This window comes from Neospora caninum, chromosome IV (assembly GCF_000208865.1).
Source record: "Neospora caninum Liverpool complete genome, chromosome IV".
Classification (NCBI taxonomy): Eukaryota; Apicomplexa; class Conoidasida; order Eucoccidiorida; family Sarcocystidae; genus Neospora; species Neospora caninum.
The window spans coordinates 2,083,406-2,110,828 of record NC_018389.1 but is presented as its reverse complement, the minus strand read 5'-3'; the positions used below and the strand labels follow the sequence as shown (position 1 = coordinate 2,110,828).

The following is a 27,423-nucleotide window of genomic DNA, read 5'->3' as shown; positions in this document are numbered from 1 at the left end:
GCTTCCAAGCACCGAGTCACCTAATGCACGGGAAACATTCTCAAGTCTGCGGGCAACTTAGACTTCGTAAAGATCTCAGGAGGCGTCCTGTGCAATGCGCAAGGACAGCACGAAGACTATATACCCCCGCTACAGGGTACTGCTTGTCGATTCTACCGCACCACGGTTTCCCTCGCGCCAATCGTCTGCCCGTGACTTATTCGTGCTGTTGTCTCACTTAACTTTCACATGCCGTGGCATAATAAAAAGTCTTCACGAGTAGCGGAATCCACATCTCACATATCGATCCAAACGCACCTGCCAAACAGCTGGCAACAGAGACACAGAACGCATCTCCAAAAAACTGCAGTAACGTCACAACACACAAGGCTCCAGTATCGCCGCTTCCTTGACAAGTCCGTTTGCGCGAACGCGCTTGTGGAATCAGCCGACACAAGGCACGCGGTCAATTTGTGTTTGCCGGATTGCTCTTGGCGGCCCCACTCTTTCGCCCTACACAATCACGTTACGAGACGATATTAACGCGTCCACACTGTAGACACGCACAGAAACATCTCATGACAACGAATGCGCTAGAGAGGCGTCTTAGACTTTCCCAACAAGGGAACGAGATAGCGAAGAATGAATCGGCGGCTGAACGAAGCAGCTGGAAATATCCCCCCGATCGCCAGCACACAACAGGCAGGCTTCAACCCCGCGAGTACAGCGCCATACACTCTGGAGATAAAGACTAGCCTGAATCCGCAGAAGGGGGATGAAACACCTCGTACGACGAGAGACGCTGCCAATGAGAAATATCAAAACCCGCGACCACACTACCTGCAACTTTATCAAACTCGCGCCGTACGTAAACCGCATCTCGAACTCGGTGTAAAATATGAGTCAGCTGCCCAAAGACAAGCCCGTTGTTCTATCCTGAAGATTCCCGAAAACAAATTGGATCCTCCATCATACTCCCGCCACCACGTGGTCGATATAGGCCTGCTTTCACTAAAAGTGTATGCACAGAGAGGTGTAGGCGCATCGTGGCCGCGAGGAACCGTGCAGCCATTCGAGACCAAACGGTAGAGAAATGCACTCTAGCCGTATACGATGGCTGCATGCGTTCCCAGTATTTCGGGAAAGAAGGCCGGCGCCCTCTAGAGTCTCTTCGAGGACCGAAGCTAATCGAATGAGCATTCCTTTGAATGCGACGCTGAGGATATTCCCGCAGCAGCAGCGCTGCTTTTGTATCTCCGACAGGCCGCAACGAAAGCCCCAAAAATGCGGCGGCATCCAGCATAGTCTTCCGTCATTCGCTCCGGATGGAACTGCAACAAGAAAGCGCACAGGATTATGCACTGGAGGTTCACGTGAATTCTCTTGCTCGAAAGCGTCGAGGGCCAAACCTCCCCTCCGAGAGCCGGTTGCTGTTCAAAAGACCTGATGCAACTTGAGTCCTCCATCATTATAAACGGCGCAACTAGCATAGTAACTCTGCGCTGTTTCACAAAAGCTGTGCGCTGTGCTCAAAGGGACGGTCAACACCGGTAACGCAGGACGCACCTGAAGACCAAGCACAAAATGTCTTCGGGGCTGCCCGGTACTGCGTTCGGCATCCTTCCAGCTTCCACCTGTCGGGTCCGCTCCCGCTCGCCGGCTTTCAGATGCCATCATGCCAGCGTCACAATAAGCTTCAACTAGACCGTCTTCAGAATAGGCAATCGGAACCAAGCCCTCGCCTAACTGGCGCACTCCTTGGTGGTGGTACGAGTTCACTTGCAAACTGAAAAAGACGTCACCCTTGTCCATTTGAGGACCGGAATAGGAACTGTTGTCGGCGCATCTCTGAGCCAAACCGGCGGGTGCACAGGTTGTCGTGGCCATCTCATTGGCCTGGGTTTCCGTGGTGAGACCGTGACGCGGTTCTTGCTCAGCACCTGCCTCTGACGCATCTAATATGGCCGGGGGGGAATGGATCCGCTGTAGAACATCTTCGGCGGACAGCAGCGCGCCGCAGGAGCGTTCTTTTTCACATTCTTCCCGGAACCAACTTGCCAGCGGCGAACTAGCATTCACCCACAACCCATGTCGATGTTGATCTGCAAAACAATCGGACGACAACGATGCCGCTCCCTTACCCGAGTTCCGTCACCCAATGAGCGCACGATGTCTCTAAAGTCGTCCTGCTAGAGACAAAAGTCGCTTGTTTATATACGCTTCTTTAACAAACACTGACGTAAGCAAAGACAGTAGACCAACCTCTTGACGGAAAAAAAGTCGGCACGGCCAGGAGGGCTCTACACAGAAAGAGCAGAATCCTAGCTGACGCGCTTTTTTGGTCAGTCCTCCCGACACTTACCGTAGTTGCTGTAGTTGATATGCTGAACGCCCTTGCCGACTTGTAGACCAATGTCGTAGTACAGTGAGCCGCCACGAAATATGTTGATAAGCTGGCACCCCCTGCAAATTCCTAAAATGGGTATGCCGTCCCTGTGACAACGCTGAAGAAGCTCCAACTCAATCGCGTCCCGCTCCTCGTCGGACGTGACCTCCCCAGGGTGCATCGACTGTACCTCAAGCTTCTGCACTTGATCCACTGACGCAGTGCCCCTGTACGGATCAAGTGACTGGCCGATATCTTCGCCTTCAACCAACAACAAGCCATGCATTGGCATGAAACCGTCCAGCATGGCGCGCGTCCACGGAGTTCGAGGAACCATCACCGGCACGGCATTGTGACTCTGCAACATTTCCAGATGCAGTTCACTAACATATCCGGTGAGGCGACCTTTGCGCAGCCATCTCCGAGTTACCACGAGGATACGCACGAAATCGTCAGGTGACAGCGGCGCATCTTGCTCTGCCACCAGTTCGCCAGACTCTGACACCTGAACTGTCACCTGTTTGCTGTCCACGACCTTCGTGATATCTTCCCGCGGAGAGGCCTTGGCACTGCTTCCGGAAGGAATCATCGCGGAAAACGAAACTTCCTCATCACTGTACAGGTCGGCAAAATTATCAGGGGTTGGTACGGCCGCCGTATTAGAGGTTACCGACAAAGTTTCGTCAGTATGGCTACTGCCGGCTGTTGCGGTTGTGTGCCCACTGTCTCCGCAGCTGCGAAAAGATGAAGGTGACTCCACAGGAGAACAGTTCTTCACGAGGGAAGGTTTACCCGTACACGAGAACTCCAGTGTGAGAGACATGGCGCTCGTAGGCACAAGCATCGAAAAACACACTCCCCGGACGAGTGGAGGGGCCGGCCGGTACCGGTAACAGAGCGTCAACACAGAGTAGACACAGGCAAGTTAACGAACAATAGTAGCAGCGCAACTGAAACGGAAGCTAGGAATCACGAAAAATTGAAATGGGGTAACCGACTCGCGCCAACCCTAGATTGTGGCGGCCGTGGCGTGCTCTGCGCAAAACTGAGACAGACTGGGTACGTGTGACACCAAACAGCACTACATGCTGGAATGCGCGGAACAGCTTGGGCTTGCCCCCCTGGCATGAGCGGCAACCGTACAGTTTTCGAAAGTGAACTAGGTAGCCGAACACCGGTGAAAGAATTCAAAAACACATTTGAAGACCGATGCTTAGAAAAGGGCATAAAACTTGTAGAGGAAACCACCAGGACGGCAAAAATCAAGCAGGGAAAAGTTGCTCACTCCGGGAGTGCAGCTAGCGTTCCCCCTGCTCGTATTTGGGGCGGCTTAGCTGTCATGAGACAAAAAGCGACGCGCCTCCGCCTTTCGGCAGACACTTCTTAGGAGATTGTAACCCGAACAACAACTCCCACGTGACAGATGACTTGACGAGGAGAAAGTGAAAATATTATGATCTGCCAACACTGGCATGGATTTCATTTTAACGTAAGCCGAGGGCACGGCCAGGACGGCCGCAGGGTCCGAGACAACGAAACCCCGGCGAGCGGCGATTGTTTTCGCCGACACACGGCCGCCGGCCGCCGACACACGGCCGCCGCCACCCGTGCACGATTGCTGAGAAAATGCCCGTGAAGGAACTGGCTTAGCGCATTAGGACCCTTATCGGCAAAAAAAACAAGGTGTGCGAGGATGCTGTTATACAAAGGAGTTCTGAAGAGAGGGGCAGAAAGTGACGCGTACGATAGAGGAAAGCTGGGAGGTGAGGAGTAACTACACCGCGGCTTCGCATTGCTCGCATGGGCGACATCGGGTTATTTCGCTGGCACAACTCCAACGTAACGTGAGGGATTCGATGTCCTTTGTAGTCGGTGTCGGACGGAGAGCCATCTTTGGTCACAGCAATGCATTTCTCCAGTTTAGTAATTCTCATTGTCGGCGTGGCGTCAGCCACCTCTGGTTACGCCGTCCCCATCGACAAGGTTTTGCTGTCAAAAGCGCGAGGCAGGACAGCTGCTTTTGATAGCGACCGGGCACCTGATACGGATTCAGAGACTAGTATTGATGCAGCAGAAGAAGCTGAGACTGGTACTGCACTCTCTCATGAGGAAGATGTGGTGAGCTTGGTGGAACTGAATGGCGTTTCTGCAGCTCAGCATATTTTTCCAACAGGAGGCGCTGCAGCGTCAGGCTAAACTGGAGGCGGAAGACGAAGAGTTAGAGCGCATTGAGGAAGAACGCGAAGGAAAGGCGGTATGCGCGTACCCCGTGCTTAGTGGAAGATGACAGACCCAGAAGCTACATCCATTTGTAGGAGCATGAGAAAAGGGTAGCAGACAAAGCTTTCATAGCACAGATGAAGATAGATGAGGCTCAGCAAAAGGATCAAATTCGAACCGACGCAAGTAGGGGGCTAACTGCCACATATTCGTCAGCTGACGTTTAACTGGCAGCCGCAGTGAAGGAAACAAAGATGATCGAAAACGATGCAAAAGGTGATTTGTGGTGCTTGCCCACCGCCCCGGAACCTCTAAACCTATATTCTACCCAGCTGAACTGGAGCTTCAGAAAAAGATTGACGAGCAAGAGGCTGAATCTGGAGCAGATATGTTTGCGGAAGAACAGCAGAAAGCCAGCGTGAGAGCGGAACTTCATTTCTAGAGTGAGGCAACCTGCACACGCACCTGCAGCAGGCAATTACGCACGCGGAAGCTACTTTGAGTGGCGTTCATTCCCAGAATGGTGTCCTGAAATCGGAAGCAGGTACGGCATTTCGTGTCGCCATTTTATGTCCCCCGACTGATCATGCCGGATCTTTCGCAGACGAAAACCCGCAGGCTCACTCCCTACCAGAAGTAGGAACTAACCCGAACTCGGCGCCCGTCCCATTATCATTCGCTTATAGGGGATACGAGCGGGCGGGAAGCCTTTTGACATCGAATCCTCTAAGGAGGTGGGAGCAACATGAGTTTGGCCTGTGAACGCTTCATGCTGTTTGTGTCACATTCTACAGCTGAACACAGAGTGTGACAAGCAACCACTCTCTAGTTCGAAGTGTGAGGTAAACAACAGCCGGTGACTACGAACTGTGAAGCGACTGGATCCGGCTTCGCACAGGGCATCGAAGGAAAACTGGAGAAATTGAGGGAGGATGAAGAAGCCCTGGAGGTGCGATAATTTTTCCGCGGTGCGAAAGAGCGACTCGCTCTAACAGCAAGACACGTGCAGAAAGAGGAAGAAACGGCAGAGAAGGAAATGGGGGGAGAGGAGGCCGAAGAGTCAGAAGCCGAACACAGTGAAGAGGAAGAGGCAAGCACCACAAGGACACCACCGTCAGCTTCGGTCGTCATACCCCTTTTTCAGGAGTCGTTTGTTCAGATGCTCAGACAACGAACAAATCAAAAGCGGGGTTTCAAACACGATTGGCAGGAAAAGCGGAAGGGTACACGGTTGTCCGCGAAACCGCACGGCAATTTTGCACAGAGCTTTATGGTGTGAGCCCCTTCACTGAGTGCGGCTCATTTTCTTCGACATTTATGCACCCAGGGGTTGAACCATTTTATCGCCGAACCCGGATATTCCGTTTTCAGTTGCCTGAGGGGTCTCTGTGAAATCTGTTGGGAACATCTCGAGAAGGGTAGTGTTTGTCAGTGGCACGAAGTGGCCACTTTGATTTGAAAAATGCTGCAAGAAGACAACAAGTGACCGACGTAGAAAACCCGTCATGGCAACATATCATACGAGCATGTGAAGTTGCACGAGAAACGAAGCTTCCATCAGCGATGGATCCTGCTCGAAGTGGGGGAAATCTCCTAACAAAAGATGGAGCAACCTAAATAAAAACAGCTACAGAGATAACGCAGAGAGACTCACGTGGAAGAAATATGACGTTTCAGGATGTCGGAAAAGTGCTTGGCCAGCGGGTGCTGGCTCCAGGGCGACCTGAATTATGAATGAACACCGCATATGAGTTACAGTTCTCCTTCACAAAAGGAAGAGGGCAAAGATCCACCGTTGGACTGCGGAGACCACTAGAAATTCGGGCTACTGAACCAGCGACAGTTGCATGCAGCAGTTCGCGTCATGCTCATCGACAACCGTAATTGTGACGGCATTTACCACACTGCCTTACAGGTAGTCAATCAGAGAACCGACTCGATTTCAGGCGTTCCACGGCAAAAGCTACTCACTTCTGGCACGTAGGTGAACAGAGGCTGCTGAGGTTCCGTCACAACCGCCTGGTTCACCAGTAGGAGATAATGAGGCTTTTGACTGGATGCTTCAGGATAGTGCTCGTAAACCTGCGCACCGCATGGTAGCAACAAAAGTGCCAGTATTTGTATACGAAGGATCTTTGGACTGGAGGCAGACCACTCACTCCGAAAAAACAGACCAACGAACAACAATCTCCGTTTCGGTGGCACCAACCAGTCATCTGGCCCCCGTTGCATGGGTCAACGGTGGTCAGGGCGACCGTACACCCGGCAGGCATACGAACACGGGACCTTTCGTGTTCATTGCCTTTGACCGTGAGACGCCCCACAAATAAAATCGTGTCCACAAAAAAGAGTACCATGCCGTGTGTCTCATGTAAAAACCGTGCCTGGCTTTGCTTCGGGCGCGGTTGCGCGAGGCCGTACTTGTGTCAGCCTCCTTTCAACCAACCCCGGTACCGAGCAGTGCAGCTGCTCGCCGGACGAACTTCCTATTGAAAACGACCTCTGCCTGCACCGTTTGTCGCGCGGTTTGACACCATCGTGAGTTGACGAGTCACTCCCAACACGTGCGCGGGGACATCGCCGTCCGGACCAGCGACGCTACCACCCTGGTTGCTCCACAACTCACCTTTGCAATCCACTCCGGAGGGGCCTCGCAGCTGCGGTCCCAAGACAGAACCACCGCCGTGTACTTTGACCACCGATGCCTGCAGGTTCCCGCAAAACACACGACGCTGACGGTGTCAAATTCTGGGCGTGGTGTGCGTCTTTTGAAGAGCACGAGTGAAAACACGGCGGCGTACCTGACGAGGCGGCCAACCCTGAAGGCGGGGTTCTTCCAGGATGACCTGTGTCTCTGGTATTGTCGCATGCCGAAGTGGCTGCCATTTAAACTTCAAGCAAAACAACACACACACCACGAAGCCACATCAGTGCGCAAGAAGGCTCGCGGTTCATTGTGTTTTTCGCCAGCTGCGCCTCTGGCAGCGGGGCTCCGCTGTTACCTGACTCTCCCATCAGGAAGATAACTTGACGGGATAGCTTCGAGTCCTGGCTCCACTGCACTCCCCGGGGAACCCTGATTAAAAACACACAACATGAGGAAAAACGGATCCCTCTAATAGTATGGCGGATCTTTCCACATCGACCGCTATGCCAGCAGGTAACCGCCTGCTGCGTCTAGAGATGATACAGTTCCGCGACCACACTGTATACTTGCACCCGAAGACAGACAATCGACTTCAGCTTTACCTGGTCGGCCTCAGGCAAATGAAGATACGTATCCATTTGATGGCTTTCCACTGGGACGCAGTTAACTTGCTGCAACGCACATCAAAGGAATCACCGTCCGATGAGGGCTCGCCGCGAAAGCGTTCTAACTGCACGAGTTGTTCCCAGTCTGGTCCGGTGACTTACCTGAGGTTCCTTGGGCCGGGGAGGCAGCAAACGGGGGTGGGGACAGACTACAGGAGTGTGAATTAGGAGCTCATGGTGGCAAGGAGATGTCTGCAGCAAAAGCGCACGAGCCGAAGGGGTGTCCGCTATCTTTTTCGCGAGCGACACACGCATGCCAACAACAATTCCTGGCACCTTCTAGCCTTCTACATATCTGCCAAAGTCGTCCAGCACGCGGCCCCATCTCAAGGACGTCCGTGCAGCGCAAGTGTAACCGTGCGTCGGTTTTAACCGCCCAGGGAACCATCCAACAGGAAGTTAAACTGCTGGACAAGGTCACTACGCAGGCCGGGGCCTCTTCTGCCGTGCACACAGACTCTGTGGGCACACACACACACACGCACCTCCATCACCTTCATGACCTGGTGCGTCCCTAGCGTGGCGAAGTCCTCGGGACACTCAAAGAGGACGCGTGTGCTCCGCTGGACGTCAGTACCTTCGCAGCGTGTACCCTGCAATATCAAACGCCAAACGACGAAAGCCAGGACAGAAACATTCCTCCTTCCGCCTGGATATGAACCTTTGCAGAGTCCGAGAGGAAGAAGCTTCTGCATCTCACTCTGCCTCTGGCGTGCGTTCTCCAGGAATTGCCCTCGAGAGACCCCAGTGGCAGCGCCGTAGCCTGCGGCAGCCAGTTGTCGAATACGCACCCGCCGAAGAAACGCCCGTTATGGGAAAGTATAAAAAACCGGCACTGAAGAAAACAGCTTTCCAAAGAGGGAAAACCGAGTGGCTCGGGGATGCCGGCTGTTCATATGTATAGGGAAAAGCAAACGTTTCTGTGAACTTATGCGAAGGGTCTGATCTTAATCTGGGTCCGACGGGTTTTTCCATTGAAGCCTTCTCCCGTCTCGCCAACCCCGTTCTCGCTTCGGGTCTCGTCTTGGCCTAAGTTGCTAACTTGTCTCTTTGACGGAAACGTTTGTCCTTCTCTGTCTTGCCGCGTTTTTCTCTCGGTTTCGTTAACCTTTGGTCTTCTCGTTCTGTTCCGGTTTGCCTTGTGTGCTGCATTTCCGCTTCGCCATTCGCATATTTTTCCCTTTTTTTGTCCAGGTATCTTATCTGCGGCCCGCCCTCAAGCATCCGCAGCGGCACAGATAGGAAACGGACTGCTTGCGCCGCCAGAAGACAACTTGGTCGCGCACGCGCCGCCGCGGCGCGGTCGCCGTGGTCCGTCCAAGTCGTAAAGACGTTCTTGCGCCCCGCGTAGCCACGCTGGCTTTTTTACACGCAATTCTACGCCCCTGCGTGGCTCTTACATTGGTCAACTCCATAGCCAGGATCTGCTGGGGTTTCTCCTCGCGACCCTTGTCGATCTCTGACGGAAAGTCGGCCAGCTGCACTGGCAGGAAACGGAACTTTGGACTGCCGTGTGTATTGACACCCGCGCCTTTCCCCCGCAGTATGGGGAAGTCGGCAGAGGCGACGGTCTTCCACATGGAATTGGACGACAGCCCCGACCTGTGCAGCGTTCCCAGAAGGAACATGGGACCGTGAATGTCTCCTGAGGGCCGAAAAGACAACAGGCGACATGAAAGCCTCTTTATGACGCTTGGCGGAAGGCCATGCGTGCGGCCTCGACCGGCGAAGACCTGGAGATTCACTCGTCGGCAGCCGCAGAAACACTCGGACCCCATCTCTCCTCGGAAGGCCCCAAAAGCATCCTAGGCGTCCGTAACGGATGTCACATGGCGCTTTGTTTCTCGCCACGGAGCGATGCCTGCTGAGGCTCCAGTGTGGCCCAGCAGCCTCTCTGCCAAGTCTGAACCCAGAGCGCGGCACGGTCACCGCGACACACGTCTGTGTGAAAGCGCCGCCTTCTCCTATGTCGGCGGACGGAAAACCGATATCGACTTCCCGGTGGAGTTTCGAGGACGTCGCGGCCCCTGAGGTTTCTGCTTTGACTGAGAAAAAAGGCAAATTCCAACTGACGCCGCTGCCACGTTCGTAAGCGACTGGGAAGAGTGCAGTTTGATCACCTGAACTGTCTTTGTGGAATTGAACCAGGCTGTCTGGGTGACAGTATTCGTAGGACCAAAAACCCGAAGTCGTGAAGTTCGCGCACCAGCCTTCCATTGGCCGAAGGAGCGTCTCCAGCAAGGGCTGCAAAGAAGCAGAGACGCGAGAGCGTCTTCGCAGTTGTTCCACGGGAACCGTTTCTACAAAAGCGAGCGTGTAGGCAAAAGCGCAGCCGCTCGACGATCGACGAAACACACTCATGACAGCCGAAGGTGTACCACTCTGCCTCTGGGCCCCGCGCTCCTCTTACTGGCGCCGGGTTGCTCGGTCGGAAGTCGCAGAACATGGAGGCTCCGACCCACATGCGTAGCTCGTTTGCCCGAACCTCCTCGATCGCCGTAACTGTCGGGTACTGATCGCGACACTCGAAGAAAACCTCCGTCTGCCGACCTCCCGTTCCGTCCCCATAAGTCTGAAATCGAACAGAGAAGCAGAGTCGAGAACACGGCTCACCCAAGAGAACAGCGTGTGCTCACGGGGGCCTTGGGTGCGGGGAAAAACGTCTGCGCGAAGGGTTGGTTGGCGCGCTCGTCTGCCGTAACTGCGTGTTTCAATAAGCAAGCAAGAGTAAAAGCTTTGCCTGGATTAAGTAAAAGGGAATTAGAAGCGTTTTAGCTGTGCAAGCCAGCTGGAGAGCACCTCGTGAGGAAGGTAGCCATCGCGAGTGGAACGCCGTTGCGGGGGACACTTCGTTCGAAAAGAGACAGAAAAGCAGTCAAGCTATAGCAGAGCTGCATAGACACCGTACGCATCTTCCGCGTGGAGCTCAAAGTGCCCATGTGCATGCACGCGCGGCGCTCTCACCTGACTCAAAGTGCCGTTCGCCCACAGCTGGTCGTGACCAATCTTGTACGTGCCCCACTCCAACAAAGTCTTGCCAATCGTTTTGCCTGCCTTTTGGTTGCCTGCGAACTGCGTCACCTTTTTGCTGGGAACATGGCAAAGGAAGGAAGGCCCTAACCTGGCAGGAAAGAAAAACTTCGGCCCGCGCCTTTCGGCTGGCAGTCCGGCCCTCAGGCGACCACGCGTAATGGACACAGCGGCCCCGAAGCGACATACTCGCGACCTCTACCAACCAAATATTACCAAGGCCTGTGTGCCGAAATGCTTCTCTTCTCTCCAATATCTATATATAAATATAAATACATAAATATATATATATAGGGCAGTATATGTATGTATGTATGTATGTATGTATGTATGTATAGAAATAGCTTCAAGGTTTGAGTGGAGAGACGAATAGTGGGTTTTACGCGAAGGGACCCGATCACAGGTTTTGAATCCAGCGCAGGCGTTACCGTGGAAACCACGTTTTGACTGACGATGGCCTTGGAACCGTTTGGCTCTGGATGAGCGGATTCGAGACGGCACTGTGAAATCAACGAGCGTTGGCCGCCGCTTACCCGACGCAGATTTCGTAGGTCCATTCGGAAGACTCTCCGTCTTTGAACTGGAAGCACCTGTCGACGATCCATCTGAGTCGAGCAGTTCTCAAGTAGTCGCGCATCTCTGGGAATGCAGAGGCCAATCGCTTCGGGTGCGCGTCTCTCGCGCTCTCCGTCGGGGACTCCCGAAACAGATGGTCATCCCGGCGTTGGGGGTGGGCGCATATGACGTTCGACTCAGCGACTGTGACGTTGAAGGTGGACTGTTCTCTGAGGGCTGGCCAGCTGTCGAGGCTTCGGGAAAAGTCGAGTTTGAGGACGGCGCTTTCCATGTCCCCGAGAACGGTTCTCCAGTCCTCTGGGTTCCACTGCACTCCCTCTGCGGGTCCAGAAAACGCATTTCCGCGGGCTAGGGAAAAACAGTTTTCCGTTTGCAGAAAGAGGCCTACGAGGCACAAAGCACGGCAGGGGGACAGGCCCCAGCTCCCGCGGCGCGTGCCCAGCCATGAGCTTCCCTGGGCACGCAGCTGTCCGCCGAGGGAAACGTTCTGGTCAGAGCTGGACGCGGAAGGAGAGCTCATAGGCTCCATCTCCGGCTTCCGAGAACTTAGAAACTGGCTAGGATTGAAGTGACGAGGCCGGAGGAAGCGAAACCGTCACGGGGCAGGCCCCTGACCCGCCTCCAGCAGGCAGCAAGTTTCTTGTGCATGTCTGACTCGGACCGTCCTCCGTCCCTGCTTCGGTGTTGACAGTCTTCACCAGCAAGTTACCCTTTTTTTCCGACGGGGACACGCCAAGCAGACTTCTCCAACGGTCAGACGACCTCGAGGAATGCGTTGAAATGTCTTGCTCAAGGGGAACAGACGCAAAGGAAAATGGAAGTCTGCTGCTAGGGTGTAGAAGCCAGCTGGCTGTGCATGCACAGAACGCATGCATCTCAGCTGGCCGCCTGGTCACCTCTTTGCGGGACTTGGAACGAGCAGAGAGCAAAAGGACACACCGTACACACACACACAATGCGTACAGCTCGAAGTTTCTCAGTGTGTCAACGCGTAAAACCGAACACCTGCGCCAAGGAACCCGAACGGTTCGCTGCAGTTACTAGAGGCGAACGCAGAGGCAGAGAGCGGTAGGCCACCTTGCCGCAGAGCACCGGCACTGAGCAGACATCGACAGACACGAAGCCTGCAGCGAGGCTCTCCTGTGGTTCCATCAAATGAGCGCAGAGAGCGCACGGTCGTTCGAGAGAGGGATGCTATTCAAGAAAGAGGGGAGAAGCGGAGATTTGTTTCGGAATGGTCGGCACTCAGCACCGCGGGAGTGAAATGACCATACACCAGCTGAGGTTCAGCTGTCCCGAAGTTGCGTGCCGTTACTTGGTACGATGCCTGTGTTCGTTGCGTGTCAGGATGTACAGAGTTAGCTGGATCTCCCCCGCGGGAAACAAGTTCGTCGCCCCCGCGTCAGCCTGGACTGAAGGCTCGCAGAGGCTCAGTTCTCTCGAAGAGAAGTCGTTCGGCCCGGTCCAACCGCGCCGGCGATCGCCTCGAAGGACATACAAACGAGCGGCTCCTCGATTGGACAACGAGGACTTCTACAGATAACGACGATCACCTTATGTGCGAACGGCCATAGTGACTCGAGAGGAAAAATCCACAGATGGTTCTGGGAAGCTTTTGCCGTTTTAACGTTAATGCTGTCCAATCAATTCCAGCATTTTGTCGCCACCACGGCATGTTTTGAACTATCAACGGGCGTTACACAGGGGATGAATCCCACTCCTCCGCCGGCCTTGATTCCGAAAGGCCGATTCCGAGTGTTGGTGCACACACGGCGGGCTGCCGACCCTAGGCGTGCTAAGTTCAAACTCTAAAGAAGGAAACCACCCGCTGTACACACGCATTCTCGTTTACAGACCGGGAGACATGTGCACAAGCTCATACGTATTTCATGTGGGGCCGCTGGGTAGTGACAATTACTCACAACTCCTTAAACAACTCCCAGGGAGAGCTCTGCCAGGTGACTTGCAATCGCCTTGCCGATACGCGTGCGGCATCCTGCGCAGTGAATCATTGATTAATCGCTGAGATTCACTCAATCCTCGAGCTGGCGGCTTCTGTGACGTTCGGCAACGCAGACAACCGGTACGCAACGCGCGCCTGCATCGGATCTCGATTTGACTGTTCCGAATTCTGCCAGTGTCGACAGCGAACTAACTGTGCTAAACAGGTCAGCACGGATCGGCATATCATGTCGCTGAGCGGCGCGTGCGCGAAAACTAAGTTGCGCGTCCTTCAGCGATCCAGAACGCGTTTCCCCGCGATCCTGTGTCAAAAGTCAAACCGGTTTTCCAACTTGAGTGAGACTACGGAAGTCGTTACAAAAACCACTACCTGTAGCACGCATCACACGTTTTAGTTCTTTGGCCACATCCGAAAAGGGTTTTGCGTGGACAGCCCGCGGGGGAGCATTCAACAGCACACTCACGGTGGCCGAGTTCGCAATCGGTCCCCAGCGCCGTCCGAGAAAAATCCTTCAGAACTTTTGTACCCGGATTGGTAGAAGTCCCCAGGCACGGCCCCAGGAGGGTACTGCTGAGCGCAAATTCCATGCGGAAACGGCGCCGCGACGCATACCATGCCTGCGCCTGCGCCCTCCGGGTGATTCGCGGCCGCCGAGCCGAGCCAGCCCGGATCAGGCACATTGTCGCAGTTCGCTGCTTGCATCGCGTGAAAGGCGGGAAGACCGCTGTGAGACATGGCAGGTCCGGACACTTGCATGCCGGGGCAATACTGCCGCGGCGCCTCTTCTTGAAGCACATGCTGGGCCCTGGGAATTGCAAAACCCGCGTAGACTGCCTGTTGCTGCTGTTGCAGAATTGCCTCGCCCGAGTCATGTGCGTGGGTAACGGTCGCTCCGTGATGATACGCACACTCTGAATTCGCGGAGCTACCGGCCATTCCCGTTGGGCTCGGCCGCGAAAACCCCACATTGTTCTCCACGTGTACCCTAACGTCTCGGCTGGCTGAAACGGTGGAAGGCATCACTTGGGAGACACCGGACCCGTACGCTTGCACCATGGCCGGTCGAGAAACGCCATGGAAACTGGTCTGATGACGTGTGTCTCCAACGCATGTACCTGTCCAGCCCCAAGCGTAATTTTGCCCCTCTGGCTGCCCGCGCGCAAAGGGCTCTTGAGGCCCCGTTCCCTTCGCGGGAGAAACGGAGTCGACGGGGTTCTGAAAACCTAAGAAAGAGCCCCCTTCCCAGGGTTGGTCCGGCGTCGCTGGAGAGCTAGCGTCTCGCCGATCGCCGTCTCCGCGCCCCACCCTGTCTGGAAACTTTTCATTTTGACCGGGATAGGGTGCACTCGGAGCGGCCGGATGCACCACTTGCGAGAGCTGCCTTTGCAAATTCTGTTCGTCACTGTAGACGTGCGGACTCGGCTCATGGGCCACCGGATCTGCTGGCTTCACGCTTTTTGCTGTCCGACACTTGGGGCGCGGCACCGCCAGAGAACCCTCTTGAAACGCTGTGTTGCTCGTCCGAGAAGCTGCGTCGAGACGCGAAGCCACGTTGGCTTCGAAACCGTCGCTGTGGGTCGCGGGGCCCGGCGCCTGGCTGCCGTGCGGCACGCTTGCAGCCTCTTGTCCACTCGCCTTCTTCTTCCTGCTCCGCTTCTTCGGTTCCGCGCGCACACCGTCAGGGCCTCGAGAGCTCGAATTCGGCAGGCACTGACCAGCAGCTGTCGGGGTATGGCCCCACGCCGCACCCGTTTGCTGAGCTGTGACGCCGGATGCGCCCACCGACGGTTCGGCCTGACTGGAACTCGGTTCCCCAAAAAACGGAGTCGGCACGAACCCTGCTTCGGTCGGGTCTGCGCCTCGTCCTGGGGGCGCACACGGCGGCCATCCGTACTGACTGTTGGGGTACTCGAGCTGCGTTTTCTGACTCGACTGCAGAGTCCCCGCGAACGCAGACACGGGCTGCGTGACGCGCTCGTCGCGAGAGGCCGCATGCGGCGCTTGTCGAGACGCAAGTTCAACGGGAGGGTTTCTGTCCCCCGGAAAGGAGGGACCGGCCCACGGGGGGCACCCCGCGCTTGCCACGCTCTGAGGCGCGCCGAAGCCGTCACAAGACGCCGTAGGGAACAGGCGCGCGGCACACGTGCAGGAAGGGTGGACGCCCGGCTCCGTAGCGGTGGCCAGCCTCCCACACTGTGTACATACACCGGACGCGAAGCCCTGCGACCCAGACACCGGCGCCGCCGGTTGGGGTGGGCGTGCCTGCGCGAGCGGCCCATCCCTGTATCCAACGGTCGCCGCAGACGCCTGCTGGACATTCGGCGGCAGAGCTGCTTGATTTGAAACGCCTTGGCTGGTGTGCATGTCGCGCGCCGCCGCGGCCGAGTCGAGGGTCTGCGGCGGCGACCATGGGCTCCTCGAGAAGTTCGGAAACGTCTCCGTGAACCTGTCAGCCCGGTTTCCCAAGTGCTGCGCAGAGTGGGGAAACGCGCCGGGGTTCGCATCCCCGCCCGCGGCGCCGGTGCACGCAGTCGCCTGCGCGGAAATCGACGCGCCGTCTGCCTGCGCTTGGGGCCGAGCGGCCACCTTGTTCGCGGCCGGCCCCCTTCTCCGCGGAGGTTTCTTCTGGGACGCCGCGACTTCCGCGCCGCCCAAACTCGCCCTTGGCTGCTCTGCCGCAGGAACGCCTGGACTCGGCCCCGCGAAGGACTGCGGGTCTCCACTGCCGTGGACTTGCACAGGGAAGGGCGCACACCGGGGATCTCTGGGACTCGCGCCGAGCTCGGGAACGCCGGGGTGTACGGACACCTGCGTGAGTTCCCGGTAGTCCACTGACACGCCTGGCGGGTGTGGGCTTGGGAGGTTGCCGCCAAAGGTTCCGGTTCCTCGTCCCGGTTCCGCAGACTCGTTCCTCGCCAGGGGCTGGAGAGCCGAACCTCCCGACATACCTCGCTCTTGAGGCAGATGATTCCAGACGCCCCCCGGCTGCGAGACACCTGCCGCGACCTGCGGTGGACCTTCACCTCGACTCCCGGCCTGCTCCGGGGAAGGCGCCGCAGTCCTCTTGCGTCGTCTCGGTGGCGTTGCCGCGGCTTCTCTCGCAAGTTCCACGGGCGCTCCAGCGTCCGTCGCAGCAGCCGCCGCCGCCTCCTGAGACGCAGCTGCCGCAACGGACACGGACGCGTTCCACTGGCCTGCATGCAGCATCTGTGTAGGCTGGCCACCGTGCGTTCGCAGGACGCCCTGGGTGTAGAACTTTCCATGCCCGGGCCAGGGGTATGCGGCAGACCCCAGATGCTGTCCGCCGGCTCTGCAGGCTTGCCCGGAAAGGCCGTGCGACAGAGCACCCCCAGTCGGCAGGTTTCCTGCAAAGCTGTCCTGGTAGGGCCCCGCGACAGGATGCCCCATCTGCGCTTGCCACCCAGGATACGAAGCGCCCGCATACATCGGCCCATTCTGCACGTGGTGCGGCTGAAACTCGCCTGGACCGACCGGGGCCGCCGGCAGGGGCCCTCTCGGTGCACTGGAGCCGAGACCCGGACCGGGAGGGACAGCCTCGCCAGCGCCACATTCTGAAGGGCCTGGAGCCCCAGCTTGTGCCTTTGCGGCGGCTGCTTCGGCCTTCCGCTGCCGTCGGTTCTGCTGCTGCTGGCGCGCTCGCCGCCGCCTCTCAGCTGCCTTGGCGGCTGCGGCTTTCGCTGCGGCCTCTGCGTCGTCTTCGGCAGTGGCAACCGTTCCGGCGCTCGGAGCATCTTGAGAGACAGACTGAGCGGGACTCTGTGCAGGAGCGCCTGCGGCCTGAGCAGCTTTTTCGGCGCGATCTGAGGCGACGCCGTCCGCAGGGCGGCCTGCGTTTGCCGACTGCATCCCGTACGCTCCGCACGGACTGCGTTCGACGTGGGTTCTGTCTCCCACCTCGTGCCACGAGGTCGCCCCACAGCTCTGCTCGGAGACAGGCCCCACGCCCTCCGTTCCTCTTGCCGGCGTGCGCTCTCTGGGGCCCCTCAACGGCGCCTCGGGACCCACCGACTGCGCGCTCGCGTGGTCTCCGCCGGCGCCCTGCAGCTCCGCCTGCCTGCCCCGGGCTGCGTCTTCCACCAGCCGGGGCGGGCACGCGTCAGAAATCCTGTGCGCGCCGTCGACGCGGGGGTACGGCGGCATGCCTGACTCTTGAACTCCCAGGGGGCTCCACACAGACAGCGGCTGGGAAGGATACGGCGCAACCGCGCCCTTCCAGCTGTCGCCTGTCAGCGTTCCCGCACGCATGTGCTGCGGTTCTCCGAGCATGGGACGTCCAGGGGCTGAGACTCCCGAGGCGCTGACAGAGACACTGATGCGGGGCGGTGTCAGCGCCGGTGTCAGGTCTTCCCGGAGACTGTCGTGTTTTGGGTGAAACACAGTGTCGCCCTCCTCTGGAAAGCGCGGAGCAGAGGCGACAAGCGCCGAGTTCCCGGCTTTCTTGGACGCATCGCCGCGGAGAAAAAAGGCGCTCGAGACCGAGCTCGGCCCAGACAGCGGAACCCCTGCCCAGTAAGGCGGCGTCTGTGGAGAAGCAGCGGGGCTGGCGACGCGCGCGTCCACGTAGGGAAGCGGCGCGTCGCTGGAGGGTTGCGGGTGGTTCCCGGGTGGAGTCGGACTCGAGGTCGAGACGAACGTGGGGCGGGGAGCGGGACCGCCTGCCTCAGTCGTAAACGCGTTTTCGCTCTCAGCCTTAATTGGAGAGGAACCGGGAGAGGAAGAAGAGACGCCACTTGTGTTGGCGGGAGACGTGGTTGCGCCCGTCGCAGATGTGATGCATGCGTCGTCTTTCTCCTCCGTTTCCGCAGACGGTCCCGCCCGCGTCGCCTCGTCCTTCACGGGACTGCCTCGGCCCATGCCAAAAACCGATTCCCTTCCAGGGAACCCTGCTGCCTCGGAGGTCTTGTCTCCTAGAACCGCTCCCGCGCGCGGCTGCCGGCTTTGATAAGCCTCGCCTTGGTTTCCTTCTCCGCCGTCTCTGGGCCTGAAGTTCGCAACCTCGAGGTTAGCGAGCGGCGCTTCCGCCTGCATGCGAACATCCGGTACTGCGCGCGCCTGGATGCCTCTCGCGGGGTCCGCCCCCGCGGTGTCTTCTGGCGCCTCGACGCCGGCTGCAGCTGCGTCTCGCCTCGCCCTCGGACCAGGCGGGCGACTCTGAGCTCTCGACTCCTCCCTCACCTCCTGCGTCTTGCCACACGGGGCGGGAACGGAGCCGGCAGAGCCGAACGGGGAGAAATCGCTTGCGCCCTGAGGCGGGAGACGGGCTAGGTCCGGCGCCGTCGCCCCGCCCTGGCGACGATCGCGAGACGCAGGGGTCTGTGGTCTCTGTGTCTCCTGGCTGCGGCCACTGGGGACGGACGGAGAGAGCGGCGGGCGAGTCGGCGAGAAGGGTGCACGCTGCAGGCAACGAACAGACACAAAGAGGGAGAGGCGGCGCGGGGCCATGAAAACAGTTCGCTTCCCCCTGCGGAGCGTACACTCACCAGATCGTGTTCCGTCCGCTTCCTGTGCGCTGGCCGCCACCCCCGCACGCTTCAGGGTCTCTGCATCGCGCACAGACGTCCGGTCTCTTCTCCGTACCTGGCTCTCGGCCACGTCGCCACCTTTGACGGGCTCCGTCCCGTTCTTCCCCCTCGCCGCGCCGCCTCCATCGGCGCCGAAAAGAGGGGCGACGTGCGCAGCTGCAGGCGCGGACGCGAAGGACCCACCCGAAGCCGCGAGGCGGCTTCTTCCAGCGCCGGTTCCTTCTCCCGCTTTCTGGCTGCTGCGGCCAGTCGGGGCCGCGCGAGCTCCCGTTCTCCCTGGGACCGTGTGGGAAGACCGCGCCAGACCAGCTGGGGAAGGCGCGCCGTCGACGGGGCAATCGCGAGAGCGACGGACCGAGCCTGCCGACATCGAAGACGCTGGAGACAGTCCTCGCGGGTCACTGTCGGCACCCACAGACCGCTCGGGGGACGGTTGGCGGGTGCACGAGGAACTAGGCTCGCCACTGTCGTCCTCTGCGAAGGAAAAACGAAAACACGAAAAAGGAAACAGCGACAGAAGGCATCAGAGCCACGACCGCAGACACCTGGATCGAGAACACAGCCACGCCAACGCGGGGCGCGTTGGGCTTCGTGTGTTTCAAAGACCGTCGGAAACACAACCGGTGCCCACGGACCTCGGAGCGCCGGCGGACGGGGGCTCCGCGACGTGCCTCGCCGCTGAAGCAGAGACTCTGTGGTTTTCCACAGCAGGGGTTCCTTCTTGTTTTTGCCGCTCGCGGCTGACCGCTGGGAAACGTACCTCCAAAGAGTTCGCATGCGACCGGGATTTCCTTCACTCTCTGCGTCCACGCCGACCAGTCGCACCTCCTCCACGTTCGCCCCCCTCGCCCGCCGGCGCAGAGACTGGCGTCGCACGGGCTCTCCTCGTCTCCTTCCGCCTGCGACTCTTTCTTCTGCGCGGAGCCCACACCGGCGCCGTCCGCTTCATCTTTGGCGAAGAATGGGTACGCCTGGGTCGTTTCCGAGCTCGGCACGCGCTCGTAGAACAGCATGTACGGTGCTGCCGCCAGAACCTGGGTCTCAAAGTCCACCAGCGTGATCAGCTTGTCGTCCGCCTTGAACCACTGACCCGTCTCCAAATGCTTCACATAGCACACGTAGTGTCCCTGGTCCGTCGCAGGGCCCTCATGCTCGATGAGCGCCACCAAACAGTAACGGTACAAAGAAGAAGCCGAGGAAGCAGTCGGCGAGGCGGAGTCGCCACCCGTGCCCGCAGCTCTCTCAGACTTGACGGGACTCCCCAGGTCGCCGGGACCTCCCTGCTCGTGTTTCTCGCTCTTTTTTTCGGGGCCGTGCAGTTCTCGCGACACTGCAGACCAGCTGTCCTTGGTCTCTTCTTTGACGCCGCTCCCTTCCTCCCCTCGCGAGGCGCCGTTGTTCGCATTCAAACTCGCCATCGTGGAAGTTTCTGCGTCTCGCAGAGAGCGTGGAAATCCCGAGAGGGACGCGCGGAAGGCGGCCGAGCCCTCTGGAGAAGCGAGGCAGACGCTGCCTGCACAGCCAGGGAGAGACCGCGAGGGGTGAGGGGCGTCCGTCGCCCCCAGCCACCCCGCCGACGAGGCGGTTCGCGGAACTCCGGCGCCGCCCGAATCTGAGCACGCAGGCAGGTCGCCTGCGGCACGCAGAACCTCGCCCGTCTGCGCGGGGTCGGCCTCTGGGGCCCCGCTCGCCCGTTTCACGTCGAGGCTGTCCCTGGCCTCGGGCTGCGTCGCGTGCCCGTCGTTTCTGGCGCCTCCGTCGGCCCACTCGGCGCCTGCGAGGTTTTTCTCAGCTGCGTCCGGCGCGGGGAACGCGTCGGCGCGAACGTACTTGGATAGGTCCAGGAACTCGCCGAAGCGAACGGGGTTCCAGATCTTGTAGGTGTCGTGTCCACGCACGAAGCGCTTGAGCGTGAGGCACAGCACAAAGGGAAGATGGTCTTTCACGAGGCAACAGCGCTTGACCGCATCTTGTTTCCGCTGACACCGACTGCAGTAGTACCCCTCGCCAGTCGACAGCTTGAGGGAGTCCGCGTCGTCCGCAAAGTGCCGATCGAGACACTCGACGAGGTCGACGGGAATCAGCTCGGAGGAGAACGTCGCGGGCTTGGCGCGCAGGCTCGAGTAGTAGCACGCCTGCTCCTGCGCCTCCTGCGTCATGGCCACGGCGAGACTCTTGAACGGCACTAGTGTTGCCGTCCGCCGCCCACAGGCGCTGCACCAAACTTCGTCGACCTCGCCGCCTTCAAAGACCAGCGAGAACAGAGTCTGTACCGCGTCCACAGTGCTGCTCGACACCTTCGACGCCTTCTGTCCTCCCTCGCTCCTCTCACTCTTCTCCGCTTCGGCCTGCTGGCAGGCCGAGGCCCCGCTGGTGGACGCGGCGCCGACCTCGAGGCGCGGCGAGGCAGCTTCTCCGGAGCGAGTGGCATGCGTCGCTTTTGCCGGGTCGGCTTCCTGAAACGCCTGCCGCAAACCGGAAGCAGCACTGACAGAGGCGCCTGGTGCAGCGGCGTCCGAGGCTGAGGGCGGCAGGGACAGGTTGGGGCTCTGTGGGGTGGCTTCCCGGCAGAGATCAGACGCGCCCGAGAGACGCGCGCCCTGCACGGAGGGCGAGATCGACGCCGGGGAAGAACAGCGAACGGGAGAGGCCGTGGGGGGGGCAGACGCGGCGTACGAAGTCGAAGCTAACGTCGGCGGGGAAGCACGAGAGGCAGCAGACGCGGAAGCATCTGAGGGCGGCAAGGCCCCCGCGCAGTCGCGCGCCGCGGGGCAGAGGGCCCTGTCGTCCGACTCCCACTTTGTCGGGCGCCTCTGGAGCAGCAAGACATCTTGTAGAGGCACCTGGAGGACGGCCGCGCGGAGCTCGGCGTCGAGGATGTCCAGGAGGAGACGCAGAAACTCGTCGCTGTCTTGCATCTCGTGGGGATCGAAGTCGGGCATGATGCGGCAACACGCCTGGTAGAGCGCGTCGGGTTTGAGGAACTTGACGGAGCCGGAAAGTCTCCACATGTAGTTGATGACGGTGGCGAGCTCCCAGCTGATGGACGTGCAGACGGACGCGGCCTTTTCTTGCTGTCGCCGCTTCACTCGGCGCCGGGAGAACGGCGCGAGACGCTCCAGCTGCTTCGTGTACACCGCGTACTGACGCCCGAGAAGTTCGCGGGGCGGGAGCGTCTCAGCCCACTGCAGGTAAAAGTCTCGGAGAGGTCGGAAGTTGGCGAGGCACTGGAGAACGGCGTTCAGGAAGCAGCTCCCGCCGCCGAGGTTGATGAGCCCGACGAGCGACGTGCCCGTCACCTCGCGATCGGGCATCGCCGTGCCGTACCCCAGAACGACGCACGTCTGCACGCTGCGCGCATTCACTGAGGGACTTCTGCTGCACGTTGCGGCTCCAGGCGCGCCGCTCGCATCTGGCCCTTTGAACGCCGTCCCTTTCTCCGCGCCAAAGTCCTCAGTCGGTCTCCGCTGCTGGCGACCTTGCTGGCGTCCGGGTCGTCTACCAGTGCCAAAGAGATTCCGCGGGCGAGGCCGCGGGCGACTGCGCGGCGGCGGCAGCTCGGCCGGCGCGCCGGAGAGCCTCTGCCCGGAGGGCGACGCAGGCAGAGACGCAGGACATGGACCTGCAGCTTCAGGTGCTCCGCGGGATGCGTCATTGAGGAGGCCTGCCGACGGACAGTCTCCCTCTGGACCGGGGCCGGGATCGCTGTCGGAAACCTTTGAGGAGGCGGAGAGAGGCGGGAAAGACGAAGGAGTCGATGCGAGTGGATGTGCAACAGAAGATGGAGACAAGGAAGGGAGAGACACGCCTGCGGAAGACGGGATTTTCACTCCAGAAGACACAGAGAAACTGGGAGAAGCTGCGCAAGTCGTCTGACCCAAAGCATCCCCGGGAGAGACACACTGGGAGCGTTGAACGGACGAACACGCTGTGGTGGAGGCAGCAACCTCTTGGTTCGCTGCAGCTGCATCCGGTCTCTGCACGCGCGAGTCTGACCTTTCCTGCGAACTCGAGAGCCCAATCCCGTCTGGTCGCCCCAGGTCTTCTCTCCCTAGGCACCCGCCTTGACGACTTGGCGGCCAACCGAGGGCCGTTCCGCCGCTTCGCTCCGGCGCCGCTTCCTGGCGCGCCTTTTCCGTGCCCTTCTCGGGCGTGTCTTCTGAGGGCGAGAATGACAAAACTTCGGCCTGGAGCTGCGGATGGCTCTGTGGAGCGACTCCCGAGCTCGCAGGACGCATCCGCTTGGGCTTTGCTGTCGGCGCCGTTGCCTCCCGCTCTCCCGAGTCTGCCGAAACCCCAGTTTGACTCGGTGTCGTTGACGCGGCCTTCTTCACACGCCTGCGCTTCTTCGGAGCTGCGGACGCCTCCAGACCTCCTTCCTCGCTTCGCGCAGGGAGAGAGGCAGTTCGCCGCTCGTCCCAAGAAGGCGCACGACAGACAGTGGCGGTGGCCTGACAAGGCGCTTCTGCGTTCACGTGGGCGCAAGGTGCCGGGTTTGCAAGAGTATTGGCGGCATGCAGGGAAGGAGCATCTGGAGTCTTCGAAGAGCCGTTTCTGCTCCAATCTCCCGCAGGCACATGCTGGAAACTGCTGTCAGTGTGTGCATGGACAACGACGGGGGGATGAACAAACGAGGCTGGCACGGGCGTGTTTGCGTGCCAAGTTGACCTATCGCCAGTCGGCACAGCGTCAGCTGTATGTACAGCCGATGCATGATCACCTCTTTGGTGACCAGCGTCGGGTATCGCCCTTTGCCGCTGGATAACGTTTGTCCTTTCGGCGCCGTTCACCAGGTCGTCGGAATGCGCGATAAAGCCATGCCTGGTGTCGACGCACGCTGGCATCACCGGTTCAGAAAAGCGCGTTTCCGGCACGTGGGAAAGCTTGAAGGCGCCTGAGGCTCCACGGTCTGATTCCCCGGGGTGTACATACACGCCAGATTCACCGTCTTTCCCCCCACCTCCGAGTCTTCCCGACAGAGCGTGTCCCGCCGCCCGCGCCGTGTCCCACGGCCCACCCGCCGTCCCAGCGAAAGGCAAGGAAGGCGGTTGGCAGTGCTCCTCGCCTCTCCTGCTTTCAGAAACGGCGCTTCCTGCATCCCGTGAAGCTGGCCCAGCACGAGAGGTGCTGAGGGGCTCCCTTGAACGGCGCGTGGACGTCGTGGAGGCCGAGTCGCCCGCGATGGAGAAAAGTCGCGCGGCATCCTCCTGACGAAAGCAAGTCCGACTCGGATCCTGAGACGGAGGCAGGAAGCCTGAATTTGCCCCCGCGCTTGGGTCTCTGGAGCAACCGAATGCGGGCGCTGGCCCCGCCCCGCCAGAAAGGTACGGAGGTGCTGTAGATTCGTTCGCTGGCACGTGGGAAAGCCCCTCTGAGGACGTGTCCTGGCCGGGAAAGGGATGCGAACCGAAAGCAGCGGCTGCGTCCCTCAGACTGACTGAACCTTGGACGGCCTGAGACGGGAGTGCCTGACCGGTCCCCGCGCTCTGCCTCGAGAGTGCGAACCAAAACGTTCCGCTGTCTCCTGGATACACTGGACCCCCCTGAGTCGTCCACGCGCCGCCGTGCGAGAGACTGTGCCCGTCCTCGCCGGCTCGAGACGCCCCAGCCGGCGGTGGCGCCTCGTACCTGGGGGCAGGCGCCGCACACGCGAAGGCAGGGTACGCGGCCGCGGAGACATCCGGGAGAGATCCGCAGTTGCCGCCATCCGCCCTGGCTAACTGGGGAGGGACAAAGGAGGCGTCCACGCCGGAAGGGTCGGGAACTCGAGCAGCAGCGTACGCGAAAGGATGGCCCGGGTGCGTCTCGGCGTTGTAGGGAAGCTGAGCGCCAGGCCCTGCTGTGCAGAACGAAGACCAAAACCGTTGCTGTTCGGCAGAAGCGGACGGCATTTGCCGGGGAGACCGTCCCTCGGCATGCATTCTGAAGAGGGCGCCTCGGCCGTTGCCGAAGGCGCCGACGGTCTCTACGGCCCCCAGATGACTCTCTTCGAAATCCCAGAGACGCCCCGCTGCCACGTTCTTCGGACCGCCCGGGCGGGAGCGCTAGTACACCGCAGCCACTCCCCACCGTCAGCTTCTCTGTCGGAGCGCGAAAGTCGACAGATCTGATCAGTCGTGGCTTCGAAGGGAGCAGCCGAAATTGCGCCGTTCATTCGCACGATGGACCCCGACAGTGACTGACAGCCTCCCCTCGAAATAAAAGAAATCAGGACTTTCCTCACCTTCCTCGAAAAAGTGCATGACAGAAAAGGAAAGACGCCTTACTGGCCAGAACACTCTCGTTGTTGGGGACTTGGGACTCAGCGAGAAACGTACACATGCCCGCTTCTCGGTTTAAAGTATCGCGCATGCATACACGCCGAAGAAAATGGAATTTGCGACAAGAGAAAACAGCTTGGGCATTCATCACCTGGCAACGGAACTGCGGTTTTGCCGGAGCACCTGCTATGCGCGTCGATCCGAAGCATCTAAATGTTTTTCGGCAGGGGCGACGCCCCGGCTACAAGACAGGGCGGGGGGCCTTGACAATCCAGTTAAAACATGCAGATCTCACGCACGACAAGAGCACTCAGCGACGATAAACGAATGAAGCGGGCACCAAGACACACTTGCGGGCGGGAGTTCACTTGACGGTGCGCGTGGTTGTATAAAACTCGGCGAGGGGAAAGCTGGAATCAGAACACACCATTGTTCCAGAAGTTCGGAAACATCACTAGCTCCGAGGCGTTCGAAAAAAAGAAATTGTCGCGCCTCTGGACAGGGTTCGCCTCCAGAGTTCTCCCGTGATATGTATCCTGTGAGCTGGCGGAAACGGAGATCGATGCACATACATTAAGCCAAGGCGTGTACGTCTCGCGACAAATGAGGGGCTGAAACGATTCAATTTGGACGGAAACAACAACGGTAGTAGCCAAAGTAGCTTCTGATTCTCAAGGAAAAGGGTTGAGGATAGCGTAGCGTGGGGAGGGCCCCAAGAAAAAGGTTACGGCCAGCTGTTCGGGCAGCAAAGGCTGCCGAACAGGAGGGAAGGAAACTGAAGCTGGAAAAAAGAAAAGGCTCCTGGAAAATCCTAGGCAAAAGAAGAATGACAGTCTCTAGCGAAGACCGAGTTCGCTCGCCAGGGGGTTCTTCACAGAATTCCAAGACGAAACACATCGGACACAAACGAAGGGACGCGAGAGAGCACGGTTGACAACGTCCAATATCTGCCACCCTGTCAGTTCGCAGCTGGTAGTTTGGACACCCCCCTGACTTTCTTCTGTGGTATTTCGAGGTAGGAAAACGAGCTCTTACCTTGCCCACCAACAAACAAAGACGGAAAAGTTGAATCGCGGATGCCGTGGAAATTGGATTTGGAAACAGGGACACGTTGAAAACGATTCCGTAGTGAGAAGAGTCGTCAATAATGCATGCAAAGCGGGTGAGGCGGCCGCTGTCGACATTCGCTCAGTCAGCGTCACCAGAGAGCATGGGCTCCGTTTTTGCTTGGTCCCTGCAGAGAGTTCTTCTTTAGGAATCCTGGAACCCCTCAGTACAGATTGCACGCCAATCCACGAGATACATGACAAACGTGCAAGGGTTGCGGGAAATCGCCTTAAGGCTTATGTCTGAGAACGGAGAACGTCCGAGACACCGCGCGGAATAGGTACTCTTGGTGGGGGGTAACAGTTGTCTAATTGAGAATCAAGAGAATTACACGCATGCGGACCTGTCGATATCGTCTGCCCATTCACGAAACGCACAATGTGCAGAAAAGGCAGTTTAGAAAAAGTAGAGTCCGTTTATGGTGACGGTACGGATCTAGTTGCCTCCGCGCAGGACTGCCACACTATCGAGCACGCACGGTGTCGTGTTCAAAACAATTCACCAGTCGGAAAACGGCGAGTCTTGAACATTTCCATGCACAAAAACGAACACCACGAAGAAGATTCTGCATGCAGATGGAAATGCCTCACCCCCTCAACTTTGTGGAATGATGATTTCCGCGATTCCCAGAGAGCGCTCGCTCTAGACCACTCTTTCGCCGCATCATGATCTGAGCAGGCGTGCGAGGGTTGCCTGTGGCATATAACTGCTAGCACTCGCAGAGACCGAGAAGAAAGCCAGCAAGGGCCTCTCTTTTTTTAGAGAGAGGTGTTCCTTGCACACAGCGAGATGTATGTGGTGCGCCGTTCTGGAATGTGACAGGGTATTGGCGTTGCTCTCAAGACAGAAAACGAAGCTGAACAGAAGTGTTCCTCTCCTGAAGGAAGCTTGTGAAAAACGCATCACTTCAGTTGTGTACACATAAGCACTTCACAGGGCTTCCTTGGATGCCGCGCGAAAGTGCGCTGACTAAAATGGGGGTTTTCCGTTCTCGTTGCTGATAGAATTTGGGGATAACAGAGCCATTTACTGGGTGTCGCACTCCGG

General features: G+C 58.8%; 3 protein-coding genes across 3 annotated transcripts; 1 reads left to right on the top strand and 2 right to left on the bottom strand.

The window, feature by feature from the left end:
* Positions 1 to 505: 505 nt before the first annotated feature.
* On the bottom strand, positions 506 to 2,954 carry NCLIV_012070 (peptidase C26, related; the record flags this gene model as incomplete). The annotated part of the gene is made up of 3 exons (XM_003880724.1): positions 506 to 532; positions 1,546 to 1,934; positions 2,342 to 2,954. The coding sequence occupies 3 exons, from the start codon at positions 2,952 to 2,954 to the stop codon at positions 506 to 508; spliced, it is 1,029 nt and encodes a 342-aa protein (XP_003880773.1).
* Positions 2,955 to 4,270: 1,316 nt separating this feature from the next.
* NCLIV_012060 (conserved hypothetical protein) lies at positions 4,271 to 5,864 on the top strand (the record flags this gene model as incomplete). The annotated part of the gene is made up of 12 exons (XM_003880723.1): positions 4,271 to 4,483; positions 4,539 to 4,619; positions 4,681 to 4,771; positions 4,826 to 4,861; positions 4,918 to 5,003; positions 5,060 to 5,129; positions 5,190 to 5,221; positions 5,272 to 5,319; positions 5,380 to 5,427; positions 5,484 to 5,534; positions 5,595 to 5,675; positions 5,730 to 5,864. 12 exons carry the CDS (start codon positions 4,271 to 4,273, stop codon positions 5,862 to 5,864), a joined length of 972 nt encoding a protein of 323 aa, XP_003880772.1.
* Positions 5,865 to 6,508: 644 nt separating this feature from the next.
* NCLIV_012050 (putative ubiquitin carboxyl-terminal hydrolase) lies at positions 6,509 to 25,699 on the bottom strand (the record flags this gene model as incomplete). Its single annotated transcript, XM_003880722.1, has 14 exons — positions 6,509 to 6,667; positions 7,212 to 7,290; positions 7,387 to 7,476; positions 7,588 to 7,661; positions 8,383 to 8,490; positions 9,298 to 9,542; positions 10,018 to 10,141; positions 10,308 to 10,469; positions 10,862 to 10,985; positions 11,461 to 11,851; positions 12,545 to 12,600; positions 13,930 to 19,483; positions 19,770 to 25,053; positions 25,697 to 25,699. 14 exons carry the CDS (start codon positions 25,697 to 25,699, stop codon positions 6,509 to 6,511), a joined length of 12,453 nt encoding a protein of 4,150 aa, XP_003880771.1.
* Positions 25,700 to 27,423: the final 1,724 nt, after the last annotated feature.